At 48.7% G+C, this 22692-nt stretch overlaps 6 protein-coding genes across 6 annotated transcripts, besides 2 other annotated features; 4 read left to right on the top strand and 2 right to left on the bottom strand.

Annotated features, from left to right (window-relative positions):
• Positions 1 to 94: 94 nt before the first annotated feature.
• Positions 95 to 2924, bottom strand: FPSE_11665 (uncharacterized protein; the record flags this gene model as incomplete). Its single annotated transcript, XM_009264782.1, has 3 exons — positions 95 to 1597; positions 1811 to 2644; positions 2694 to 2924. The coding sequence occupies 3 exons, from the start codon at positions 2922 to 2924 to the stop codon at positions 95 to 97; spliced, it is 2568 nt and encodes an 855-aa protein (XP_009263057.1).
• A 3778-nt stretch (positions 2925 to 6702) lies between these two features.
• FPSE_11666 (uncharacterized protein) lies at positions 6703 to 7389 on the top strand (the record flags this gene model as incomplete). Its single annotated transcript, XM_009264783.1, has 7 exons — positions 6703 to 6760; positions 6821 to 6843; positions 6907 to 6940; positions 7006 to 7040; positions 7095 to 7121; positions 7171 to 7240; positions 7325 to 7389. The coding sequence occupies 7 exons, from the start codon at positions 6703 to 6705 to the stop codon at positions 7387 to 7389; spliced, it is 312 nt and encodes a 103-aa protein (XP_009263058.1).
• Positions 7390 to 10813: 3424 nt separating this feature from the next.
• FPSE_11667 (uncharacterized protein) lies at positions 10814 to 11985 on the bottom strand (the record flags this gene model as incomplete). Its single annotated transcript, XM_009264784.1, has 6 exons — positions 10814 to 10931; positions 10991 to 11001; positions 11080 to 11112; positions 11302 to 11449; positions 11566 to 11605; positions 11949 to 11985. 6 exons carry the CDS (start codon positions 11983 to 11985, stop codon positions 10814 to 10816), a joined length of 387 nt encoding a protein of 128 aa, XP_009263059.1.
• Positions 11575 to 11594: a microsatellite.
• A 1884-nt stretch (positions 11986 to 13869) lies between the features above and the next one.
• Positions 13870 to 13913: a microsatellite.
• A 2919-nt stretch (positions 13914 to 16832) lies between these two features.
• On the top strand, positions 16833 to 18979 carry FPSE_11668 (uncharacterized protein; the record flags this gene model as incomplete). The annotated part of the gene is made up of 2 exons (XM_009264785.1): positions 16833 to 17410; positions 17464 to 18979. The coding sequence occupies 2 exons, from the start codon at positions 16833 to 16835 to the stop codon at positions 18977 to 18979; spliced, it is 2094 nt and encodes a 697-aa protein (XP_009263060.1).
• Positions 18980 to 19910: 931 nt separating this feature from the next.
• Positions 19911 to 20708, top strand: FPSE_11669 (uncharacterized protein; the record flags this gene model as incomplete). Its single annotated transcript, XM_009264786.1, has 1 exon — positions 19911 to 20708. One exon carries the CDS (start codon positions 19911 to 19913, stop codon positions 20706 to 20708), a length of 798 nt encoding a protein of 265 aa, XP_009263061.1.
• A 675-nt stretch (positions 20709 to 21383) lies between these two features.
• FPSE_11670 (uncharacterized protein) lies at positions 21384 to 22557 on the top strand (the record flags this gene model as incomplete). Its single annotated transcript, XM_009264787.1, has 2 exons — positions 21384 to 22118; positions 22225 to 22557. The coding sequence occupies 2 exons, from the start codon at positions 21384 to 21386 to the stop codon at positions 22555 to 22557; spliced, it is 1068 nt and encodes a 355-aa protein (XP_009263062.1).
• Between the last annotated feature and the right edge of the window lie 135 nt (positions 22558 to 22692).

A 22692-nucleotide genomic window follows, 5' to 3' on the forward strand; every position in this document is an offset into this window, starting at 1 on the left:
TCCAGGAACAGGAACAGGAACACTCAGCCTTGTCGCAACCCTCTGTATCGGATCGAGGTAGTAAATAGTATCTCTATAGTTTTCTCCTCCATACTCAACCGTCCATCTCCTCGTCTTCATTGCCAATATTGACCCTGCTCCTTCCCTTACCAGTCAATTGCTGGAGGGCCACCTTGTTGACTTGTCCTCCAACCTTCTTCTGCATCTTTGCAATCTCCTCCTCGGCATCAACTGCGTCTGCCTCAGCAAAGTCCAAGACAAGCTTGCGACCCAGCAAGTGGGTGTCCCTCAGCGAATTTAGCGCGTTCTCGGCTTCGCGGGGAGTGACAAAGTCTGCAAAAGCAAAACCCCGAGGGGTGTAGTCAGCCTTCTTAGGAAGGCGTACCGACCTGAGCTGACCATAGGTTCCAAAGAGAGACCTGATGTCTTTCTTGGTCGTCTGGAAAGGCAAGTTCTTGATGATGATCTTGGTACGTTGCCCAGCGGACTTCTTGGCCTTGTCCTCACGACGTCTCTCCTCAGCAGCATCGAGACCCTTGTGCGATGCCTTCACAGCGAGTGTGTGATCTTCAAGGACATGACCATCCATGACCTTGAGAGCAGCCTGCGCTTGACCCTTGGTCCTAAACTCCACAAAACCAAAGCCCATGCTAAGTGTCTGCCCTGGTTTCTTCGGGTCCATCTTAGTCTTGACCCTGGCCGAGACGAATCCGTCGAGGGACTGGAAAGTTTCTGCAAGCCGAGATGTGGTAGTGGAGAAATTTAAGTTTCGCACAAACAGTGAAGTTGTTTCCAACTCCTCCTCCGGCTTATCACCGCGTGACAGCAAGTCGTTCACACTAAGGTTTTGGACCGTCGGAGCCTGTCGATCTTTTAGCGACACGGCTTGGCCTAGTTGGTCGCCGCCTGTGAAGATATCACTTGGCGCCTTTTCCAAAAAGAGAACGCTATCGCCAATCCGGCGATATGCCAAATTCCCAAAAGCGGACTTGGCGTAATTAGGCTGGGAGAACTGGACAATAGCAATTGTCCCGCTTGGGGGCATCAAAACTCTCAGCACAGGCCCGGACTCCTCGAAAAGCTTACGGAGCTCGTCGATCGTAGTACCATAGGGAAAGTTCTTGACCAAAATGGCCGTGTCACCCCGCTTCTTTGATTTGAAAGCCTCAAGGTCCACCCCATTAGCGGTAAAATAGGATTTGGTCTCTTGAATGACGCTTGTCTCCGCGATGGCCTGCTTTACAGCAGCATCAGCTGAGGTAGGGTCGAGGAGTTCTGATTTTGAAACACCAAGACGGTTGGCAACTGATGCATTGACGGCATCCTGGCTCATATACAGCGCATTCCAGTTGAAGGTATTTGTGGATGCCTCCTGTTTCTTGCGGATCATGTTTTGTTTCTTGAGAGGCAGTTTGGAGAGTGTAAACTCGTCCAAAGCAGTGTCTCTCCTAGCACTGGCAGGAATGATGTGAATAATACGCCCCTGAAACGTCGCCCGGTCCATGGCTTGGAATGCTTCAACCGCTCCCGAAGGCTCAGTAAACAAGATCAGGGCAAACCCCTTGCTGGTACCTGACTTGTTGACGGGCAGATGAACCTAGATATCCAACAGTTGTTAGCTGATGTTCGTACTAGTAAAATCTTCAAGAAATGCAGTGAAATTGGCAACAGTTCAGCTAATCGAAGCATCTACTAAAATATTCGTCTCAAGGTTCTCATCAAATACCGAAGTATAAGCTGTCCCTATCTGAGGTTCATCACGTTGCGGAGTTTTGCATAGAAAATAAAAAGAAAATGAGTAGAAACATACCTCTTCAACAGTTCCAAACTGCTCAAAGCGCTCCCGAAGATCATCCTCGGTGGCGCTGTAGGGCAAATTTCGGACAAAAAGTCGAGATGTTCGACGGATCGCCTCAAGCAAGTCGTCCTCTGCCGGTTCACCCCCTGTTGCCACAGGCGCAGGTTCAACCACCTCCACGTCATGCGCGGTTGGCGGGTCGGCTGGGGTGATTTCCATTGCATCGCCTCCCTGTGCATGATCGGTCTCGATTACTGAAGGCCCTTGCACAGGTGTTCGTTCCAGATCATCGGGATCAACAAGGTCCAGCAGTCTGTTTGTGCGTGAACGAAGCCAATCGTCATCCTCGGCAACAACCTCCTGCTTTTCTGGGTTGGGCTTTGCCGCATCTGCAGACTCCACCGGTTCGTCAGCTGCAGGAGCTTTATCCTGCATATCAGAGACCGGCTTTTCTTCTTTAAGATACGAAGGCAACGTCTCAGAAACAAGAGGCTTCGCTGGAGGTTCGATTCTGCGCTGCTTCTCCTTCCGAGCAGGTATTTGCTCGTACTCATCATCACTCTCTTCTTCAGGAACGGCGTTGGCAGCTACAGCAGCTACTCCATCGCCGAGTCCACCGTGGACACCATCATCGACGGCGCCCTCCCTACCTTCCTTCATTACATGAAGGAATTCGCGTAGCTTGTGGTCCGCAGCAGCTTGGGGCTCATCTCGCTTGCGCTTCCTCAAGGTCGAGTCAGAGTCTTTCTCAGCCGACTGTTCCTTGCCCTTGATCGTGGTGGATGGTTGCGATGCAGGTTTGGAATGCGCGGCGCTCTGGGCTCTGTTGAGGGCGGGGTCTGAGATCTAACATTCCATCAGTATTGGCAAGTCTAGACATGTAGGAGTAACTCACGGGTCTGGCTGTCTCGACGGCGATCTTGGACATACGAATGTAAGACCTGTTGAAGTACTTGACTGCCTTGGAGGCATCTTCGGATGTCTTGTAGCCCACATAGCCAATGCGTCGCTGGGGAATCAGCTTGACATCAGTAATCTCACGACCCTGGGCGGAGAAGTGTTTCCGAAAATCAGCCTCTGAGATGTTGGGAGGCAATCCCTTGATGAAAATTCTTGATGAAGCCATTGTGATATGATTGTTTGTTGATAGATCAAATCACTGGTGAATGGTGGTTCACCGGGGGAGTTTGACGCGTGAAGTCATTTTTCAAGAACATAAGCTCTTTAAGAAGGGAGAAGAGGGAAAAAAAAAAGTTCTCTACCACACTCTTATTGTCCGAGGCTGGGACCCGACGTTGGCCCGTGCACCCGAATTTTCCAACAGTTTAAACCCCACTATTCTATCCAGCTTCCAGGATGCTTCTACAAGCAGACGTTTTGCTTCACCGCCCGCAGGCTCAGAGATGGGAGAAATTCCAGCGAACAAGTCAAACGCCACAATAACATTGCAATGTTGATGAAAGCAGGATGATTTTGTTAAATAAGGAGTGGTATCTCCTACATGATATCAGTTTTACCATTCATCTGTCCAGATACATCCCTCAATGACCAGATATTCCACTTTGAACATGGCAGAATTCTGCCGCATTGCAAAATTTCCTTTACAGCGATGTCTGCTTGTGATGATATGGACAGAAGGGCAGCTATAAATATGTCTGCTGGACAAAAGACAGATGTCCTATCACCTCCTTTGATCACATATACTCAAGAATGCTGAATGTAGGAATGTTTTCGCCTCCAAAACTCACCTTCCACCTAAGACCTACATAATGAATGCCAAAGGGGTCATGCTGGAATCAAGTGGCTTCTGTCTCCCATGATGTTTCCTTCGAGTTTTATTCTTCCACACATCTCTATTTCACCATTACTATGTTATTGTTTGACAGTAACAGTAATCCAAATTACCGACAAGCTTGGAGATGTTTCGTCGCAATAGTCGAATTGCTCTGTCTCTTCCGGTGCCAAATAGCTGTTCGATACTGCAAAGCATTGTTGCTGCGCATGAGACATCGTGGGAATGAAGATAGATTCCTCATGAACGATATGCGTTCATGTTCAAAGGTGCGGCGTTATGCGTTTGCTAGACGCCGATCATTATTCCCGTGTGACATGCAATGAGATCCCAAGACAAGGGGAATCCATCTATGTTTTCTGTGATTCATTCCGTCTCTCTAACCTCGAGCACCAGTTTACTCTCTTATTTCTCGTCTTCAAAAAGGTGCTCCATACCAAAGTCATCGCTTTCAAAAACCATTAACTGAATGCAACAACGAGAGATCTTCAAAACACCAGCTATTGTCTATGGTCTCCCAGCAACTAGATAATTAACTTTCTTTCAAGAAGCGGTGAGCATAAATCTAGAAAGATTCTAAAAGTTTAATGCCAATATAGCTCTGAATTCGGTGCTCCGACATTCCTACCACCTCCTATGCTACACTACCATCGCTACCACGATACGTGATGCTAAAGCATTACAAGCATGAATTGAATAAATTATTATTTTCAATACTGCTACAACTTCATTCGAACAACATACAAAACTGCTTTCTTTTTTTTTCTTGTTAAAAACCTGCCAGAGGGGTGCTGTAAAATGCATTCTTGATGTGCATTCTAGCATATGTAAAGATGCACACTCCACACCATGAGCTTTGGAATGACTAGTGAGGGAATGCGGAGGCAAGCCATTATTCTTTGGAGAATTCTTGTTAAACTTTGTGGGGGGCCATCTGACTTTCAGTATGCTCAAGTGCTCAAGATAGATAAGTATAAGAAGTCCCTTCAGTCCACTACTCGGAATCGTCTGGGTCACTCGTCATTGAGGACTGCAACTATACGCGGCCTTGTATTCATCTTCATTCTCTCCATGTTATCAAACCGTATCTTTTTGGCGATAATAGATGCTGAGGAGAACTTTTCGACTGGACCAACTGGGCACGCAGCGACGACTTGGACATATCGACTTTGGAACTCCTTGATAAAATCGTCAAACTACGACTACTCACAGAGCTAAAACCGATATTCAACCTGGAATCAGTACGCCTAACGTCTCCCGCAGTGGAATTAATTGCAAGAGGTTGGAACATGGTTGTCATGAGTCATGGTGTCACTGGTCGTCCATGATTCATGAGCAAGAGATATATCACATGGCTATATGGGTCCGAAGATTGTTGAACACCAAATGAGAGAAAATTTTCGAGCGATACGCCCATCATCGAATCTAGTTAGCAACCGCATGTGGTCACTCGATCATGAGTATCCAGATGGTTGCACGGAAAATCACTTACCAGCTTCACTCTCCACTAAACGACCACACCATACAAATCGATCAGAAGTTAATTTGAAAGCTTCTCACTGCCTTGGTGAGTGCGTTTCATCACTCCCGTGGGTAAACACCAGAGGTAGGTGGTAGCTGTCAAGTGGTAAGTGCATGTAGTTGTTTCACGACATCGTTCTTATACCCTGCCTGCTTTGAAGCTAAACTGTATGCGTTATTCTCTTGAATGCATGACGCCACTTAAAAGTTCATTCAAGCTTTTGGCATTATCTTTTTTACTATTTTCTGACACGGCATGAACGCATTCAGTCCTATTGATCGTTAGTCACTTGCGTTTTGGGAACCCTCTTACTTATTTGGGCGAAGACCATTGAGCGTCTGACAATTTCTTGATGCGTCAGTTCATGGTTCTTGTCTCCTTCATGTTGTGTCCCGTCTCTCTATGCTTTGGAGTGTGATTTTAGAGTTCAGTCATGTCCTGTACCCATTGGTCTTCATGGCGTGGTGTGCCAATGCCAAGATGCTACACTTCACCAGAGCTCACGGGGTGTTTTTGAGAGATTAATCGGCTCATGTTGCTCGCCACTACTCCGTAATGAAGTGCTCATCTTCACTCGCCAATTGCTCACGCCCAGGTGTTGTAAAACTGGAGGGAGTGGGTAGAAGTTGGCACTGATATCGTGAGAATGCGGGAGTTTAGTGTTATGAATATGTACCTTATTGATTCTATCAACATGGGTTTATCGAAAGGTTATCTGTAGCGCCAAAGTTGTTATATTGAATCTTATTCTGTATGTATGTATAGAAGTCTATTGTATCTTCCAGGTGCATGATTATCATACATCCTACTTCAATTTTGCGATAACCTTCAAAACGCCTCAACAAGAACAGTGACTAATAAGCACGTGTAATAAAATACAGTACACATCAATATGTAGAGTAATAACTGACCTAAGTGAATCATTACTGTACTATTTCAAAAGAAAAAACAAGCACCTATTCATAGGTTCTCATATTGTCGTCCATCAATATTGTATGGTACAGAGTATAGGGTAATCCCATGCCGAATGACGGACACGCTAGCGCAGGTACGTACTACATACTGGCCAGCCGCGCCCCCAGGCGTCCACTTTCATTAGGTCGCCCATCACAGCGTGGAAACACCCTCTAAACCCCAGCAGTCCAGGGCAGCTTCCGCCAACGAGGCTACAGCTTGGCCAACAAGGACAAACCAATCACTGTCTTGGATGAATACGCGAACTGCACTTTTAGCACTTTGGATTGCTCCACAAGGCTTTAGCATTTGTTGCGTTTCATCAACACCTCCATCCGTACAAACAAACCACTGACTGACCCGTACTTAACTTAATACTTTCTGCTTTACTTTTTCACTTTACAGTACTAATCACTCGAGAACGCTGACGCCCCATACCTCGCGCTTATCGCGTACGTACGCCCCAGATCTTCCCTTTCCAAACCAACGCTGCTAGCATCCCGTCCCATGTTAGGGGGCGCGCGCGCGCACCAAGGCGTTGTCGGCCGTCAGCCTCGCGACATCAAGGTGAACTAACAGAAGTGTGACAGTCGCATTCGCTTCCCAAACCGAATACTTTCATCAATCCTAATCACAATGGCCGACGCTCACGCTCCCAAGGCAGAGTCTCCCATTCCCCGGGAGAAGCTCGAGGGTAAGCAGCACACACCACCCCCTTGAGTATCGAGACAACGTCATGCTGATATCCAGCCAGCTCAGATCAAGTCCGCCGACATGGTGAGATAACCCGACATGCGTCCCGAATATACCAGACACGATCGCTAACGACGGGATAACAAGACGGAGGACATGCAACAAGAGTCCATTGAAGTTGGTATGGGAAACAATGGATAACCGCGCTGCGCCGGCGCAAAGGGAACAAGGCTGACATGATGATAGCTCAGGAGGCTATGGCCAAGTTCACCATTGAAAAGGTTGGTCTACATGTATACCTATCTGTTGCTACCCGAGCTAACATGTCATGACAGGACATCGCACAGCACATCAAGCGAACCGTTCGTACACCAAGCCCGTTGCATATGAATACGTACTTACACCATCTAGTTCGACGAGCGAAAGGGACCTACCTGGCACTGCATTGTTGGTCGCAACTTTGGCAGCTTCGTCACTCACGGTTCGTCAAATCCCACAACTTCCGGAGAGGAGACCCGACTCCTTAGCCCCGGGCTCGGGAAGCTTTGACTAACACATACCGCAGAGACCAAGCACTTCATCTACTTCTACCTTGGCCACTGCGCAATTTTACTATTCAAAACGCAATAGGCATGGGAGCAATGGCTCACCAGTGGGGGCCTTTGGAAGAGTCTGTTGTAGCGCATGAGAACAACGGGGTAGGACAAGAGGAAAATAAGGCAAAAGGTATCGGCAATGGCAATGAAAACGTCAACAGAACATCATCATCGTCTGGCTGTCATGCTGCCCACCCTACCCTGCCGTGCTCGCCTCGATGTACGATACGGGCAGCCGTGGAGCCTGCGGCTGTACTAGCTTCACTATGATCAATAACAAGGGCGCTCGCCCAGATTTTTCCAAATATCACTGTTGCTGGACCAGCCAGGTGTATGAAGTTTACTGTTGGGGGTGGCCGATCTGCCGTGATGGGCTTGCCAGGTTGTGCCTGATGCAAGGCTATCGAGAACCTAGCTCCAGATCTGGGGATCTGATGGGCTGATTTGCTCAGATTGCTCCCGAGACATGATCATCAGGGTATGTATGCATGCATGATATGTTGGTCGTGGTTTCTCGGTTGCCTTTTGATCACATTTTGACCGGAATCCTTTGACGTCTGCTGTTGTTGAATGTGACAGAGTTACAAGTCACCCACTGCCATCGCCGATTCACGTCTCTTGTCAACATGGTGAATACTACAATCATTGGCCGTCTTTGGTTTACGGTACAATCAACAGCCTCGCGGTGATCCACCTCTGATAAGTTGACGTTAACGAAGCTATCATCTTTTCGGGTCGACATCCGGCCCCAAGTGAGTTACCCGACAGCCTAGAGATCTTCCAATCCAAGTACAGAATAGCAGCCGCCAGCACATCCGTCGCAAAAGGATGGCAGCTGGACCCTCTGGGTCGGGACAAAGTCAAATGCCTCGTCCGTCTTGCCGACTCGACTCGGCCCCAACTCACCCATCAACTGCCAACTAACTGGATTTTCCCGAGAGGTCAGACCAGCAAGCTAAACCAAGATGCTGCAGGCTAAAGACATTTTCGGAACGGAAGCGGGGCCTCCATCTCCATAATCAACGCCGCCTCTCGTGGGGGTGGGCATTGAGCAGATACTAAGACGGATAGAGAATGGGAGGGTACAGGTACACCAGGCACAAGGCACAGGAACAACGAGAACGATTTGGATTTGAATTTGGATTTGTGCTTTTTCGCCTCATGGGGGCGCAACTTTAAAGAGAGCTAAACTTGGGATAGAGAAAGGAAGCTAGTCACGTTAGAGTGACGGGTTGAAAATCGATATGTGATAACCGACATCACTAAGTGGTTTTTCTTACCCGAAAGACCCCCCGGACACCCATTAAGAAAAGATGTTGGCTCGAAGCGAGGGTAAGAGACTCTGAACTCTATCAGTAGGGGTATCAGTATGATGCTATCATGCATGATCATCAGGCACTGGAGAAGAGTGACCTCAGTCAGTGAATATGGAGCGAATTAGCTGATAGACGCTGGAATTTGATCATCCATTCTCTAATTTTCTTCTTCTTTATCTTTAACTGGATTTCACTTGAATGAAAATCATGGTCCGGCCCGCTGCCGTTAAGCTCGTCCAATGATACGGGCCTTCAGTTGGAGGATGTATGGATTAGACGGAAAGGGACTTGATACTGTCACATCGCATCATGAGCCAAGGCCTAGCCTCCAGCAAAGTAACCGAGACTTTTGGGGTCCATGCACCCACCTGGTGAATTAAGTTGTCGTTCAGAAAGGTTCTGGCCTCGAAGGGACCTCATGTCAAGCAGAGGGACTTATGGTAGAGAATCTAGATGTTTGTAAGTGATTGGGTTTGGATGCCCACATTCCTTTTCCGTTGGTCAGAACCTGACTTGCTATTGAGTCTTGTCTGCCTGATGACATCGAGCGTCAGTTTCGAGTCTATGTTACATGTTGAACGTGCGGTTGAACCGGAAGATTGACAAGATGCTGTAACCATAGACATGCGCATGACATGACATGAGTACAGTAGCATTAGCATGATAGGTGCATATAGAAGTGTCCACCAGGCCCGACTTAACCGAACGAGCCGAGAATAGGCCGTCCGGTTCAGAGATTCGGTAACTATCATGTTGTATGACCTTGAGGGGCAGATACCCATATGACAGTTGATGGTGACACTTTCCACGTAATACAGACGCGATACAATGGATCGAACGATATTATTGAAACGTTACCATGGCGAGATGTTGGCGAGAATGATGGCTATTGATGTAGTCCTCGTCACTCATGCTACCCTAGAGAGCTGACGATATACTTGGTTGTGAAATGAGGGATACCTAGATATCAACAATGTTAAGCTGTTTCGCTATCAAAATAATAAGATTGCTTATAACCACCCGTATAGTTAATGCTTCTAGTCTGGTTAGTCTGCAAAGAAGCTTTCCTGACGAAATCTAGATGTTGCATTCTCGTTTCAGTATCAACCTCGATAGCCTCAAAGTGACTGGCCAAGCCAGCAAGTCTAACATCACTCCTCATTTACACAATCAATTCCATACTTTGACGGAACGAAGTCCATGCCATCCTAGCAGTACTTGCAATTCATCTTGTCTAGGGCACGAAACTCCCTAGTGCATTGCTGGTCGATCAAAGATAGTCAGGGCACTGAGGGCCGAGCGGCTCGAGCTCGCTCATCAGAGACACAGCAAACGGATGGTCTATGCAAACTGTTTACATATATAACTAAAAAGATGTTATCTAGGCTATACGGTGAATATTTGAACTTGGGTTGTGGTGACCTCGATGTTCTGTAGAATCCGAGTTACATGCGAGCATCACATATGACGAGACACAGGGCTATATCGAGCATCTCTGCAGCTCCGACCGTCATACTAAGCAGTTACAAGAGGTAGAGAACCCAATAAGAAAGCACATACGGGCGAACATAGAGACAATTGCACAATACTGGGGTAAATATCTGACAGTTCCCTTGCTGTTCCCAATGGTGCCAGCACTAACTGCCTCCTCGGTTAGCATGTTAGACATCCTCCCGCTTTATCGAGTATTGGCGAGGACAGAGAGACATGTCAATATCGAAACGCCCGAAACATGATCTTCAACATCCTGATAAAGGGTAAAATATGCATTCGAACTTGTCCTAATAGTCCTAGAGACTCAACACAAGACTTGCACATGGGCAACATGTTGCAGAAAGGATACAGTAGAGCAAGAAGAGGCAAATAAGCGCCCATCTTCTGCCCAGTCCAGACAGTATACAATGCTGTAAAAGTGACAGGAGTGAGTGCCAGGGATCATGTCACCCCTGTCATTTTGGATGGAAATCGAATACTAGAGCGGGTCCCTGATGTTATTATTCCCTGCCGGATCCCTATCCTAGATTTCCCACCTGAATCACTCGCCGAACGGCAACCCTTTTTTTTTCATTTGTTTGTTTGTTTTGATGGCGATGGGCCCCTCTATTCATTTGTCCCTGGAAAGGGTCACGGCCATGAGCAATGTTACAGAATGCTGAGCCGTTCCCTGTAATGTCGGTAGAAGTGTAGTGTTTTCCGAAACCAAACATCAAACACAAGACGACTGTACTGGTCATGAGCCAAGAGACCAGGCGTCAAAGATCTGAGACAGTTACAGGTCAGCCAGCCAGTGTATGTACGGCTAGCTAGTCAGGGACTGACTGACTGACTTGCTGTAACAAAAGTGCAAAATGTCAGCGCAGCCTCAATAGACACGAACGACCGTGGCGCATGCATGCATACAAACGTACAAGCATACAACATTCCCGGTCCACTACCTCTATCTATTTGGACCTTGTTTCTACGGTGTTATTCTTATAAATACATCCATCGGCTCACAGAGGATCTTGTCACACAAATGAAATCATTAGAGGAACAACCAAGACAATCCGCTACTGTCAACAACCCGCTAATGACAGTAGCGGTCTGTTGAGCGACCTCGGACCCCATTCTCCGGAACATGCTGTACATACAGTAGAAACCAGTGCCTGGCTACTATGGTATAACCTTGAAATCTGGGTTGACCGTTGAGGCGAGGCGAGACGGAGAGAGGAGTCTGGAGCCATCTGCCAGCGTGACCATAATGCCCACAGCGCTAGAGGTGACTGACCATTGCCGGGCCTACAACACATAACACAGTAGTACATGCCTTTTGACGGTGAGAAGGCCATGTACTCTGGAGTTTTTTATACGAGAGACAATAGTGGCCACTTGCTGTACAGCCAGCGAATACCTACCAGATAGGACCAGGCCAGGCCAGGCCAGGAGGCTGGCGGTCTGCGAGTGAATTAAGACAGAGAGAGAGAAAAAAGAGGCGGCGCATAAAGTGACAGAGAAGACGGAGTTTCGCCAATTGGGAATCAATCCTTCTATAAAATCACCGAGATTCTTTTCCGCTAAGCGCGATTTAAAAGCCTCTTTCTCATCCGTCCACAACAAGGCAGTGAGTGAGAGTGAGAGCGAGATATGACAAGTGTAGCAGCAAAGTGATGTCAGCGATCATGGTTTTGGCTTGGCCGTGGATGCTTCTGTAACGAGACGACGACTCAAGTGAGGCGCGCATGTAGCAGCAGTCAGTCTAGAAGTACAGTACGTACCAGGTACTGCATCTCTTTCTCACTGTAATGACCCTTGTTGCACAACTCAGTGTCACCCATGTCGACAAGGGTCTTCCGCTTGATGCCCCGGGAGGGGGATCCCTGTCGAGTCTAGCTAGGCACGTTGGCAAGCCAGAAGCTGTAGAAGGTGGTTGTTTATTCGTGGATTTGAGTATATGGGATTGGTACTACTAAGAAAGAAAAAACGTCGTATTCAAAGTCACTGTCGCTGTTGCTTAGGTGGGCGGCCATGTCCAGAATGGGTAAATCGTTAGGTCCAAGGTAGAATGGACAGCAGCCAGCTCGGGTAAAGGTAGCAAGAGACAAGTGTAGAGTTCGTAGCTGTGACACAAAGTAAAGTTTCACGGCAAAGAGAAGGATGCCAGAAGAGGGGTAGCTAGTAGACGTTGAGAACCGTTTTGGCTTCGAGAGAGAACAAGAGAAACTTTAATTGTGTCTAAAAATATTAAGAGTTTGAAAAGAGAGTGGGATTAAAGTGAAGCTCAGTCCAGCAACTGAAAAGAAAAAAGACGGTGCCCTGACCATCTACTCTCTCAACTTGACTGATGAGTCAAGATTCTGAATCACCAATGATTCATCTGACACACTCATTATTAATTGGACCTACTGCTTGCTTACATAGTAGAAGAGGAGAATTGTCGGGTTTGTGGAGTTTGATTGTAAAATAATTGAGGCCGGAAGTTGCGGGGGCGGGGCTCTTCATCGATCAAGATATGCACATGTAAAGTAACTGCGCTGCGCTGTGCTGCTCGATCATGCAGTCAGTCATATCATGTTAGGTGTATGGCCGGATCATGTCGGAGAAATGGATAAATTCGTTGTTTTTCTGTTGCTGCTTCTCTTGTTCTTTCCTACTACGGGTTGGTTCTTTTCTCTCTCTTTTATTTCTCTCTCTGTCCCCGCATTGCGGAACGGAAGAGCGGGTGCTCCCTTTGAATCATGACTGTCTCCGGTTAAGACCGGTCCAGAATATCGGGATAATAGATATCGAGAAGAGTATATGGAGAAGGAAAGTAAACATAATTTTCTAGTATAAAAGAGCAGAGCTATTGTTGAGCGGCAGATCAATCTTTGGGTTACATGTCTCGGGTAACAGAGAGATCGAAGCGTCAGGTAACTCAAGGATAAGACTGCAACAGTATCAATACCAAAGTTTTTCACACTACTGCAGGTAATAAATATGTATACATACATAACTAACTAGGTTTGGCGATACGAGTATAATTTCATTAATTAATTACAATAGCAAATCATCCCCAGACCATGCGAACTATATCCTGCAAATCATTATTATTCGCATTTCCCGGCATCGAGTTTCAGTTGACATCTTTGACACTCCTGCATAATCTATCGAACTTATGCCCTCATTTCCCTCCTCGTGAACAGTCTTGGACCCTGATCCACCCAGCTGATCGGCAATCATGTCCAGACCAGACCAAACCAAATCATCTGCAAGGTCCCGACCACGCCAGTCGAGAAGGTAGGGTAGCAGCAACATATGATTGATTGGCGATGCAGCTTTTCCTTGGCCAACCTCGCCAGCTCACACAGCATTTGATTGATGAGCCTCCAAGAAATCAATTATTCTCGACATTAATCAATTTGACTTTTGACTTCAAAGCTTTTCCAAAACGTCAGCCTGTGACGCTGACATGACCGGAAAATAGAATGGCTCAGCCCTTTTCTCTCTGCCAGAAACGAACGGGAAGCCCGACATGCAATCTGTAAGCCACATACGACCATCGAGGGGACTCACCGGGGTTCACTTATTCCATGCAGCCCATTACAGTACAGTGCATCATAGCAACTTGTACTGAGCCTGGCATTTCAACACCCAAAATGTTGAGCAATGAGACACGAATGGTCCCTGGAATATGCTCTTCCAATCAGCCTGTTCGAACCCGCCTCGGACAAAAACCGCAGTGTGCTGCATGCTGTGTTGTGCTGTGCTCTGCTGTTCTGAGCTGACGACAGATCATGGTGGTACCGCCGAGACGAGTGGGTTCTTCAAGACATGCTACTGACGCATCTAGTTTATCTCTGCTTCTCTCTGTCAGTCCGGTTTCCAGCACCAGAACATTATTATTAGCTTGACGTATTCTGTCTGTACCACGAGACAAGAAGGAATATTTCTTCGTATTAAATGCCATGATTGATCTGAATCAAGGCCTGCATCATCGCAATAAAAAGTAAAACCAATGCATGGGTGCGAGAAGCAATGGTCATTCGGCATGGCTTGTTTGACCAGCAGATCGAATCGGTCGTCACCAATCTCTAGTTCCCAAACAACTCGGTCGCCATGTGGCAGAGCGCCGCGTTACTGATGTACAGTACAATACCGTACTCTTCGTACCCTCGCATCGCTCCCACTGACCAAACCGATTGAGCTTACAGCCTCATCTTGCTCAATTGGTAAGAATCAGGATCCCCTCCTTTGGGCTTTGAAAACCCCCTTCATAATCAGGCAGGCATCCTGACGACAGACGCCCAGAGAAGCGTCGAGATTGCACATCTGCTTAACAATATGAAATATCCACCTGCTTAATCTTCGACTCAACTGGAAATAGAGTCAGAGCTCCACTGTAAACAGTCAGCAAGGCCGAAACAGTCATGGACCCGCTGCTGGCTCATTGGAGGCGTGCCGACAAGGGGAGAAAGGGTCACTGCGGATGGGATTTTGGGGTTTGAGCTCGCGCTATTGTTATTGCAGGCATAGCAAAAGGACATGGAATTATGTGTGGCGGAGACAAGTTGACTTGGGTAATTCGAGATGAAAGAGATCATCTTCTCAAGGGAGGGAGAGGATATAGATAACAAAGGGGTCTATTTCAAGCCTCTTGAACAAAGTTTTCTTCATCTGAAACCCCAGACGCTGCTCTTTCAAGCCCAATCTTGTTTCAGCAAATGTTGTTCAAGCCCTTTGATCTCTGACCGAATGAGTCCTAACCGCCCGGCCAGCCCTTTATGGAATGAGGCCTAAACAGAGCAGAGCAGAGCACACCAGAACAAAAGAACAACTCAGATCAGATGGGATCCTGCACGAATAGCAAACACACAGCATCCCATCCACGGTTCGGCCACGGCCACGACACCCCCGGCCGGATGACAGATCCGTCGTGACCTCCATTCCGAGCCCTTGATGTCTTGCTATGGGTCATCCGGAATGGGTCTTCTCGTTCGCCAAACCTGGTAGCTCAACCTGTCCGCTGGATCCAGCCCGTCATGTCCCGTTTCCTAGGCTGACGACTTGACAACCAATTGGGACGTGAAAACAACAATAATGCGACAATCTGAAGAGCATTGCTGTCTCGTCTTTCTTGCCTCCGCTCCGCTTCTCAGCTTCATATTGATATAGAACCTTTTATCCATATGAAAATGTGCTCAGAAGGACAACCAGAACCTTGATCTAGAGGCCGGCGAACGGGACGGGAGGAACCCTTTGGCTTTCCATTTCTGGGACGAGTTTCTCGACTAGCACAACGCCTTGCATGCATCCACCACATCACTCCATCGCTGTGGGCCTCTTGTACTACACGGCCCGCTCTTTGGTTTGGAGGTTGCGGCCAAGTACTGATTTGCAGCTCAAAGCTCTTTCAGGGCTCTCTGTAGGTCTTGACAGTTGAGCAAAGGTGCCGAGCGCTACTTTATATATACTCTCAAAGAGACCTTGACCGGTCGACTTCACTACATGCACCATCAGGCGCACCATCAGGCACGCCACCGAAGCCACGGCCCCATGGACGCTAGCGAAGCTGAAGATACAGCAGTTGAACTTTTGACTCAGCAGATAGCCCTGTAGTTGTCGCTGTACCGGTCGACGTTGGAGCGGTCACAAGCTCTCTGGTTCCCTGATTAGCATTGACTGTAGTGGATGCTCATCACTGAGAGCACTGTAGAACTCTGAGTAGCGACAAAGTACTATCACCCCAGACGGATAATTCGTAGCTACCGTGCGGGTAGCTTGGCACATCCGAGCAGGAAATCGTCTCCCTGGTAGAACAAAGTGCTGTCAAAGAATGCTTTGTGCTGCCAAAACCAAATTTAGAGTGTTGAAGCATACTGTGTGTGTAGTTCGTTGTGGTGCGGTGCGGTGCAGTCGGCTGTAGCGTTGTCTGGCTGTCTGGCAGTCTGGCAGTCTGGCAGTCTGGCAGTGCAGGTGCTGGCAGGTGCTGGTGCTAGGGGGCATTGGGGCGTCTCCTTCCTCCCCGGCCAACTTCCCTGTTTGGCCGCACCCACTCCCGCCCGTCAGGTAAGGTAGGAGAGGAAGGTACCTCCCCAATGTTCCTTCCGCACGCAGTACCTTGGTACACCCTCGTCTCCCGTCCTTCCATTGTCGCTTCCTTTCCTGGGCTCGCTCGCCGCTGCCGCTCTCATTCCCTCATCGATCGTCTCCGCCCTCCGTCAACTTTCTCCCTCAACTTGTTTTTTGCTTCTCGACGAGAGTTGCAAATCACAAAGGGTGCTGGAGCTTCTTTGTACGTTTGTGGTGGTAATCATTGTTATTGCCAGCGACAAACGCACGGCGCTCTCTCATTCATCTTTGTCCTCCTTAATCGGAGAGAGGGCCCCCATTCTTGCGTTGCCTTCATTGCGGCTTTGGCTTTCGTACGCCCAGCTCTTCAAAACAGCGGCCTCACTCTCGGCTCACCTTGCTGGATGACAATGTGACAACGCTCCTCATTATTTCTCATTAGACTTTCCACACCGGCAAATCTTTTTCTCCTCAACAACGATTTCCTCCAAACCTCAACTCTGAACTTTCAATCCGCGAACTCTACCGACCAAACATCACGCTTCCACCCTGCTCCTACATTGATCGACATAAACATTCAACTCCGCGACATTTCCCACTCCACGGCCTACCGAGGCTTGCGATATCCTCCAGTATGAACTCGCTCAAGGTTCCCGAGGGCGGGCTGCAGTTCGAGGGTTCGGCTGGCAAGGATGCTAGTCTGCCTTCCCAAGCCTTTGCTCTCACTCTGAGCGATGTCGTTATTGAGGACATGATCAAGTGTGTGCAGAATGGCGATGGCATTCAGCTTTCACTTGGAGCCAACCCCGTAAGTTTACCAATTCCGCAGCCAGCTGCCAGTGTGACTCCAGAAAGATCGCGGGTCAAGACATTCGAGCTCGTGTTTTCAGTTGCTAATCTCACATACACACAGACTTTCCTCTATGGCTCCCAGTCCCACATCATCTCTCCTCCATCCGCCTCGAACCCATACGACCTTTACCTCACACGTCCTTTCGAATCGACTCGAACGGCCGAAAAGATTCCTCATACAGGCACTCTTTTTGAAAAGCCCAAGGTTGCTGCTTCGAAGAAGTCGCAGGCTAGCAAGGCCGACAACACCATTGATGCAAAGACCGCAAAGTCCAGCAAGAGGGCTGCATCCTCAGGATTGGATTCTGATATCGAAGCTCTTCAAAATGGACTTGCGGCTCATGCTGCCTCTCGGGAGAAGTCGGTCTCACTTGCCTCTCGTTTTGGATTAATCATACTGACATTTACTCAAGGGCACGCGTGGTCGACAGATTACCCGCGAAGAAAGGCGCGATCAAGACCAAGACCAGCAAAACGCTTAGCTCCGCCGCTCCCCGATCGATTCCCCAATCTCCCGGTCAGGTGTCGCTAGGCTCTGCCACGCCCATCCCAACATCACAACCCCTGGACCGAGCCAAAGGAGACCGCGCCATGTTGGTGCATGAGCTTGCTGTGCAAGATCGTTCACTTGACTACCTGTCCAAGAAGTGGGAAGGCGCGCAAGAAGACATGGAACCAACACTACGAAAGGTTGCCGATTACCTTGACGACAGTAGGAAATGGGCATTGAAGAAACGCGCATGGAAAGACCTTGATGTTTGGAATTACGATTATGATACCCAAGAACTACGACAGAAGGCAGTTGACAATGCTGTTCGGCAATACGACAAGCAAAGGATTACCATCGCTGAACCAGAGTGGGACAGGCTGTTGCCCAAGGAGGAACGAGGAACCGGGAAATGCTTGAGCCGAGTGCAGGCCAACCTCACCAAGATCAGCACTCCATCGATCAACGTGGAAATGGTGGACGGTGGCTCTACGCCTCGAGATAACGAAAATGTTCTGGATACCGGCCGACCAAGAGCTGGCGGAGAGGCCATGTCTAGGTCCACCTCGAATCCTCTGTCCAACAAGGCCAAAAAGCCCACAGCTCAAGAGGCTCAGGTCAAGCGTCTTTTGGGCAAATCCAAATCCAAGACGGCTACAACAGCTGCGGCAAAGCCTGCATCAAAGGCTAGTTCCATCAAGGCATCGCCTACTAAGCAGCGACCCGCAGCTGCACCCAAGGCGAATGGAGGAAGGGTATTATCGCAGGCAATCATCTCCAACTCTGACAGTTCAGAGGATGATACGGCTCCCATGGTTCAGTCCAAGCCAAAGGCAGCCCCCAAGCCGGCGCCCAAGGTGAAGGACATGGTTGTGGCCAAACCACGACCTCCGATGAGGGAGCCAGTGAAGCAGCAGATCACGGCGAAGCGACCTCGTGAAGACGACGACTCCAGCTCCAGCTCTGGAACACCTTTGTCGAAGCGCATCAAGCCCAAGCAACCACTTGCCGGCCCTCGACTCAAGCAGCGACCGTCCGATGGAAGCCAGAACTCTCGCGGGACAGTCACATCGACTTCGATGAAGAGCAAGAACACGTCGCCGACAAAGTCGTCGCCTCTTGCATCATCACCGCCCACCAACGCTTCAGATCTCGAGAACGAGGCACGATCTGCGCCAATCGTTATAAAGAAGCGCAAGGTGGAGAGCTCAAGCAAACCAAATGCCACGAAGCGACCAGCTACCGCGACCTTCTCGGATGATCTCGTGCAAAAGGCACAGGCATTCAAGGTTTGCTACCAAAAGTACGAAGCGTTGCACAACGAGGTTTCTGCCTTGAGCAACCCTTCAAGCAGAAAGCTAGACCATCTCATGGAGATGAGGAACCGACTGAAAACGATGAAGATGGAGATTTACAGTGAATGCCCTCCCGAGAGGAGTTAAATGGCAAGAATAATACGACAGGCTGGATGAGCTAGGGGGATTGATTTCAACGGCGTACAGCATCACGACCGGATAACTTTGACAGTCGCATTTTGCATTGGGAAAACAGGAATTGCATGAACAAGAGCTAACCGGACAGGAACAAAGCTCTCTTTGATATTCGCATCGTTATTTGATACCACATGACAAGACAAGCCAAGCCAAGGCAGGCAGTTAGATTAGGCAAAAGCCAAACAATACAGAAAGCATTGAAATTGAATGGAGAAAATATCCAATGATGAATGTGATTAAGCGACTAGAGTGAGGTGAAGCCATGGAGTTCACAGAGGCAGTTCGTTTTACATGGACTCCTCCCTCTCCATGGGTTCCTGTAATGACGTGAGGTGCATGTGATCAAGGTGCGTGATTTACCTAGAATTTACCAAATTGGGCGGCATGGGGATGTCTAGACCAATGTTTGGTGGGCCGAATGAACGGACGGGTGAGCTGATTCAGGACCCTTATTAGCAGCTTTAGGCAAAGTAGAGTTTAGTAAATGCAGTAGTGGCTGATCATTGGGAAGCCTTTGTATAAAGTGATAATCTACCACTTGCTGTATGCAAAGATCCGACGCTATTTATCAATACTAGGTAGCACTTTGCTTCTGGCCTATATGACAGGTAGGTATCTTACGCACGTAGCCGTAGGTCAAAGAGGTTTGCCCGAAAAGTGATAAAGCATTGAGGAAGACAATGAAGACGCATCTTTTAGCTGCATCCCCTACCTGCAAAAGACAATGAATTAATTCTACAGAATTCACCTATGTGTATACCAAAAATATGAGCAAACGTAGCCGTAGAGACATATAAATGTCTTGCAAGATCGCAAGACATCTCAACTCTAACTCTGTCTTTACTCACCTTCAATCAAAGCAACAAGTCAATCACCCACAATGGCAGCCAGACGTTCACAGTTCGCTGAAGCCACAGAGGCACCTGGGCTTTACTATCAAGACCCAAGATTCATCTATCATGTTCCCCAGACTCCGCTACGAAACATGGCTCCCGCGCCTATTCGTATGGCCGAAGATTACTACAATCAGATGTATCCTCTCCCAGCAACTCCTCCTACACCGTACATCATCAATGGATGCTGCCACAACCGCAGCCACCGACGTCGTGCCTCGCGCTCCGCCAAACCTTATGAAAGCGATGGCTCAACGGACAGCTATCCGTCATATGAAAATGACCAGTTGACCCAGCAGAGAGAAGATCGCCTCCCGCCTCGCATCGCTCTGAGGCAACTCGCGGATTTCCTTCACGTGACTGCTGCTTTCTACAAAACACAGCTCCACGACTTCACCCGCGATCACCCCAGCAGCTACGACAGCTCAAACGAAGCTCTTCGTGGGCTCCTGTGGAAAGAATGGATGAGCCGCCGCGACAACGCCACGCGCGAGTCCTTCATGTCCACAAGGACCAACATCATGCTGCTGTTCGAACAGGTCGAGACCGCTGTTGCGACGCCTTGGATGGAGGATCCTGATATTGAGACACGATTTGACTCCACCTTCAGTACTCTACGGGGAATGTGTCTTGAGATTGTCAGATTGGCTGACAAAGCGATGAGTGACTGGCGGGCTTGTCATTTCCTGGCTGTTGAGTTGAGCAATGCGAGATTGTATGCCAGCCCTGAGGGGTCTGTTCAGCGACATTTGTTCAGTGGATGGGACAAGGCACAGTTTCGGTAAGCTTGGAAAGAGAGGGAGACATGTTTGGATTTGTTATTGGAGATGCTATCTCATTTTTGGAGTATTGGTTTGGATTGTTGGAGTTGAGATGTTACATTTACATGCAAGCAAGCAGAGCAAGGATAAAGGGTTGGAAATGTTAGGGCGGCCAATCGGGAAGACAGTGGAGACAAGCTCATAGCTCCTTCCCTGTCTGTCAGCCACGTGGATCATGTCGATCCCAACTGTTGGAAGCTCCCTGTGGCGGTGCAGACGCACACTCGTGGCGCAGGCGCGACAATAGGAAAATGTACTTGGCCCAATTAGATGTTAGACAAAAATCGCAACTTTTTTTTCCTTCTTTAATTGTTAGGCAATTTTTTTTTTGCATTAGCGGCCAGTTAGGAGTCATTGTGTGGGTTTTTTTTAGTATCCCTTTTCTTTTCCCCGGATTGATTGATGCCTGTACGAAATTCCTACCGAAACAGGGACTAAACAAGTTATGTTCTAGACTCAAGGCGTGTCCGATATGTCTGCATAGTTGTTGTAGTTTGTGTGCTCTCGAGCGCTTTTCTCATCAACTTCTCTCCTGTTCTGAAACTTTGACCATTAAAAGTTTCTCGCCACACCGACAGTACTTGAACTGACTGACTCTCTCTCTGGCGGTGAAATACCAGTGGATCGTGATTCTTCATCATGGGTATCGAAGCACTTGATTTCCCCCAGATGTGGGAACGTCCCAGCTACACTCAGCTGGCAGACATACTCAAAACTCTCGAACTCAGTCCCCCAATATGGAACCACAAGCGTCGCCGCTCAGACATTATCGAAGAGCAGGAATCACTGGCCGGCCAGCGCAAGGCCGAAGTCACTCGTTACCTCTCCTCCATCATCAAGAGCCCTCTGTCATGGATCGAGGACGACGACGAGAAGGAGATCCTCTGGACCCAGGCGAGCAAGCGCATGTCAGAGCGATGCGGACGCACGGCCATGGGAGAAGTTATCAGGAGCTGGCCTTTCGAGGACGGCGCAGACGAGTTTGAGTTGATTATCCGAGAGCCTGCCCTCACAGGAGATTCGCTCGGCTTCAAGACCTGGGGATCGTCATATGTGCTGTCGCAGCACCTCCCTCGAATGACTGAGACGTCGCTGTTTCGACTGTTCGATGAGACGCTAGGCCAGCCAAGACCTGATGTTCTTGAACTTGGATCCGGAACAGGGCTTTTGGGTCTTGCAGCTGCGGCTTTCTGGAAGGTTCCTGTGGCCCTAAGCGATCTACCCAACATCGTGCCCAACCTGAGAGAAAACGTTGCCAAGAACGCCGACCTCATCAAGTCTCGTGGCGGATCACTCACAGTCGGCGACCTCACCTGGGGTGGCAGTGAGGATGAAATAGACCAGACTCTGTTTGGACAACCGAATCAGTTCAAGGTATGTTTCGTAGACGATTGCGATTGTGATTGTAAGGGGGAGAGGGGAGTGTTATATGACTCTTATTCGCAAACGACTTGTTTTCTAACCGCCCCTGTGACTTTAGATTGTCCTTGCGGCTGATCCCATGTACGACGATGACCACCCAGCACTTCTCGCTTCTGCCATCAGCGACCACCTGGCTTTAGGCTCAGACTCACGCGCGGTTGTTATGGTCCCGCGTCGAGACGCCACTACAGAGCGTCTCCTCGAGTCATTCCGCCAGGCCATGCTTGACCTCGACACGCCGCTGTTTTGCGAGGAGGAGGACGAGCTTGCGGGCCAGGATGACTGGATTGAGGATGATGAGGCGGGCAACGTGCGGTGCTGGCTTGGTGTATTTAGTCGAGGCGGTTCACCATTGTCTGTTGCCAGTGATACAACCTCAGTAGCTGTATAAGTGATTAGGAGGAGGGAGGAAATGGAGTCAGGCGCCTTGCACTTGGGACGAATAGGGGATATGGATGAGAGGAAACACTAGAGGATTAGATAACTAGATGACTAGATATAGACCGATTGATTGGTTGATTGACTG

Source organism: Fusarium pseudograminearum, chromosome 1 (assembly GCF_000303195.2).
Source record: "Fusarium pseudograminearum CS3096 chromosome 1, whole genome shotgun sequence".
NCBI classification, from domain to species: domain Eukaryota; kingdom Fungi; phylum Ascomycota; class Sordariomycetes; order Hypocreales; family Nectriaceae; genus Fusarium; species Fusarium pseudograminearum.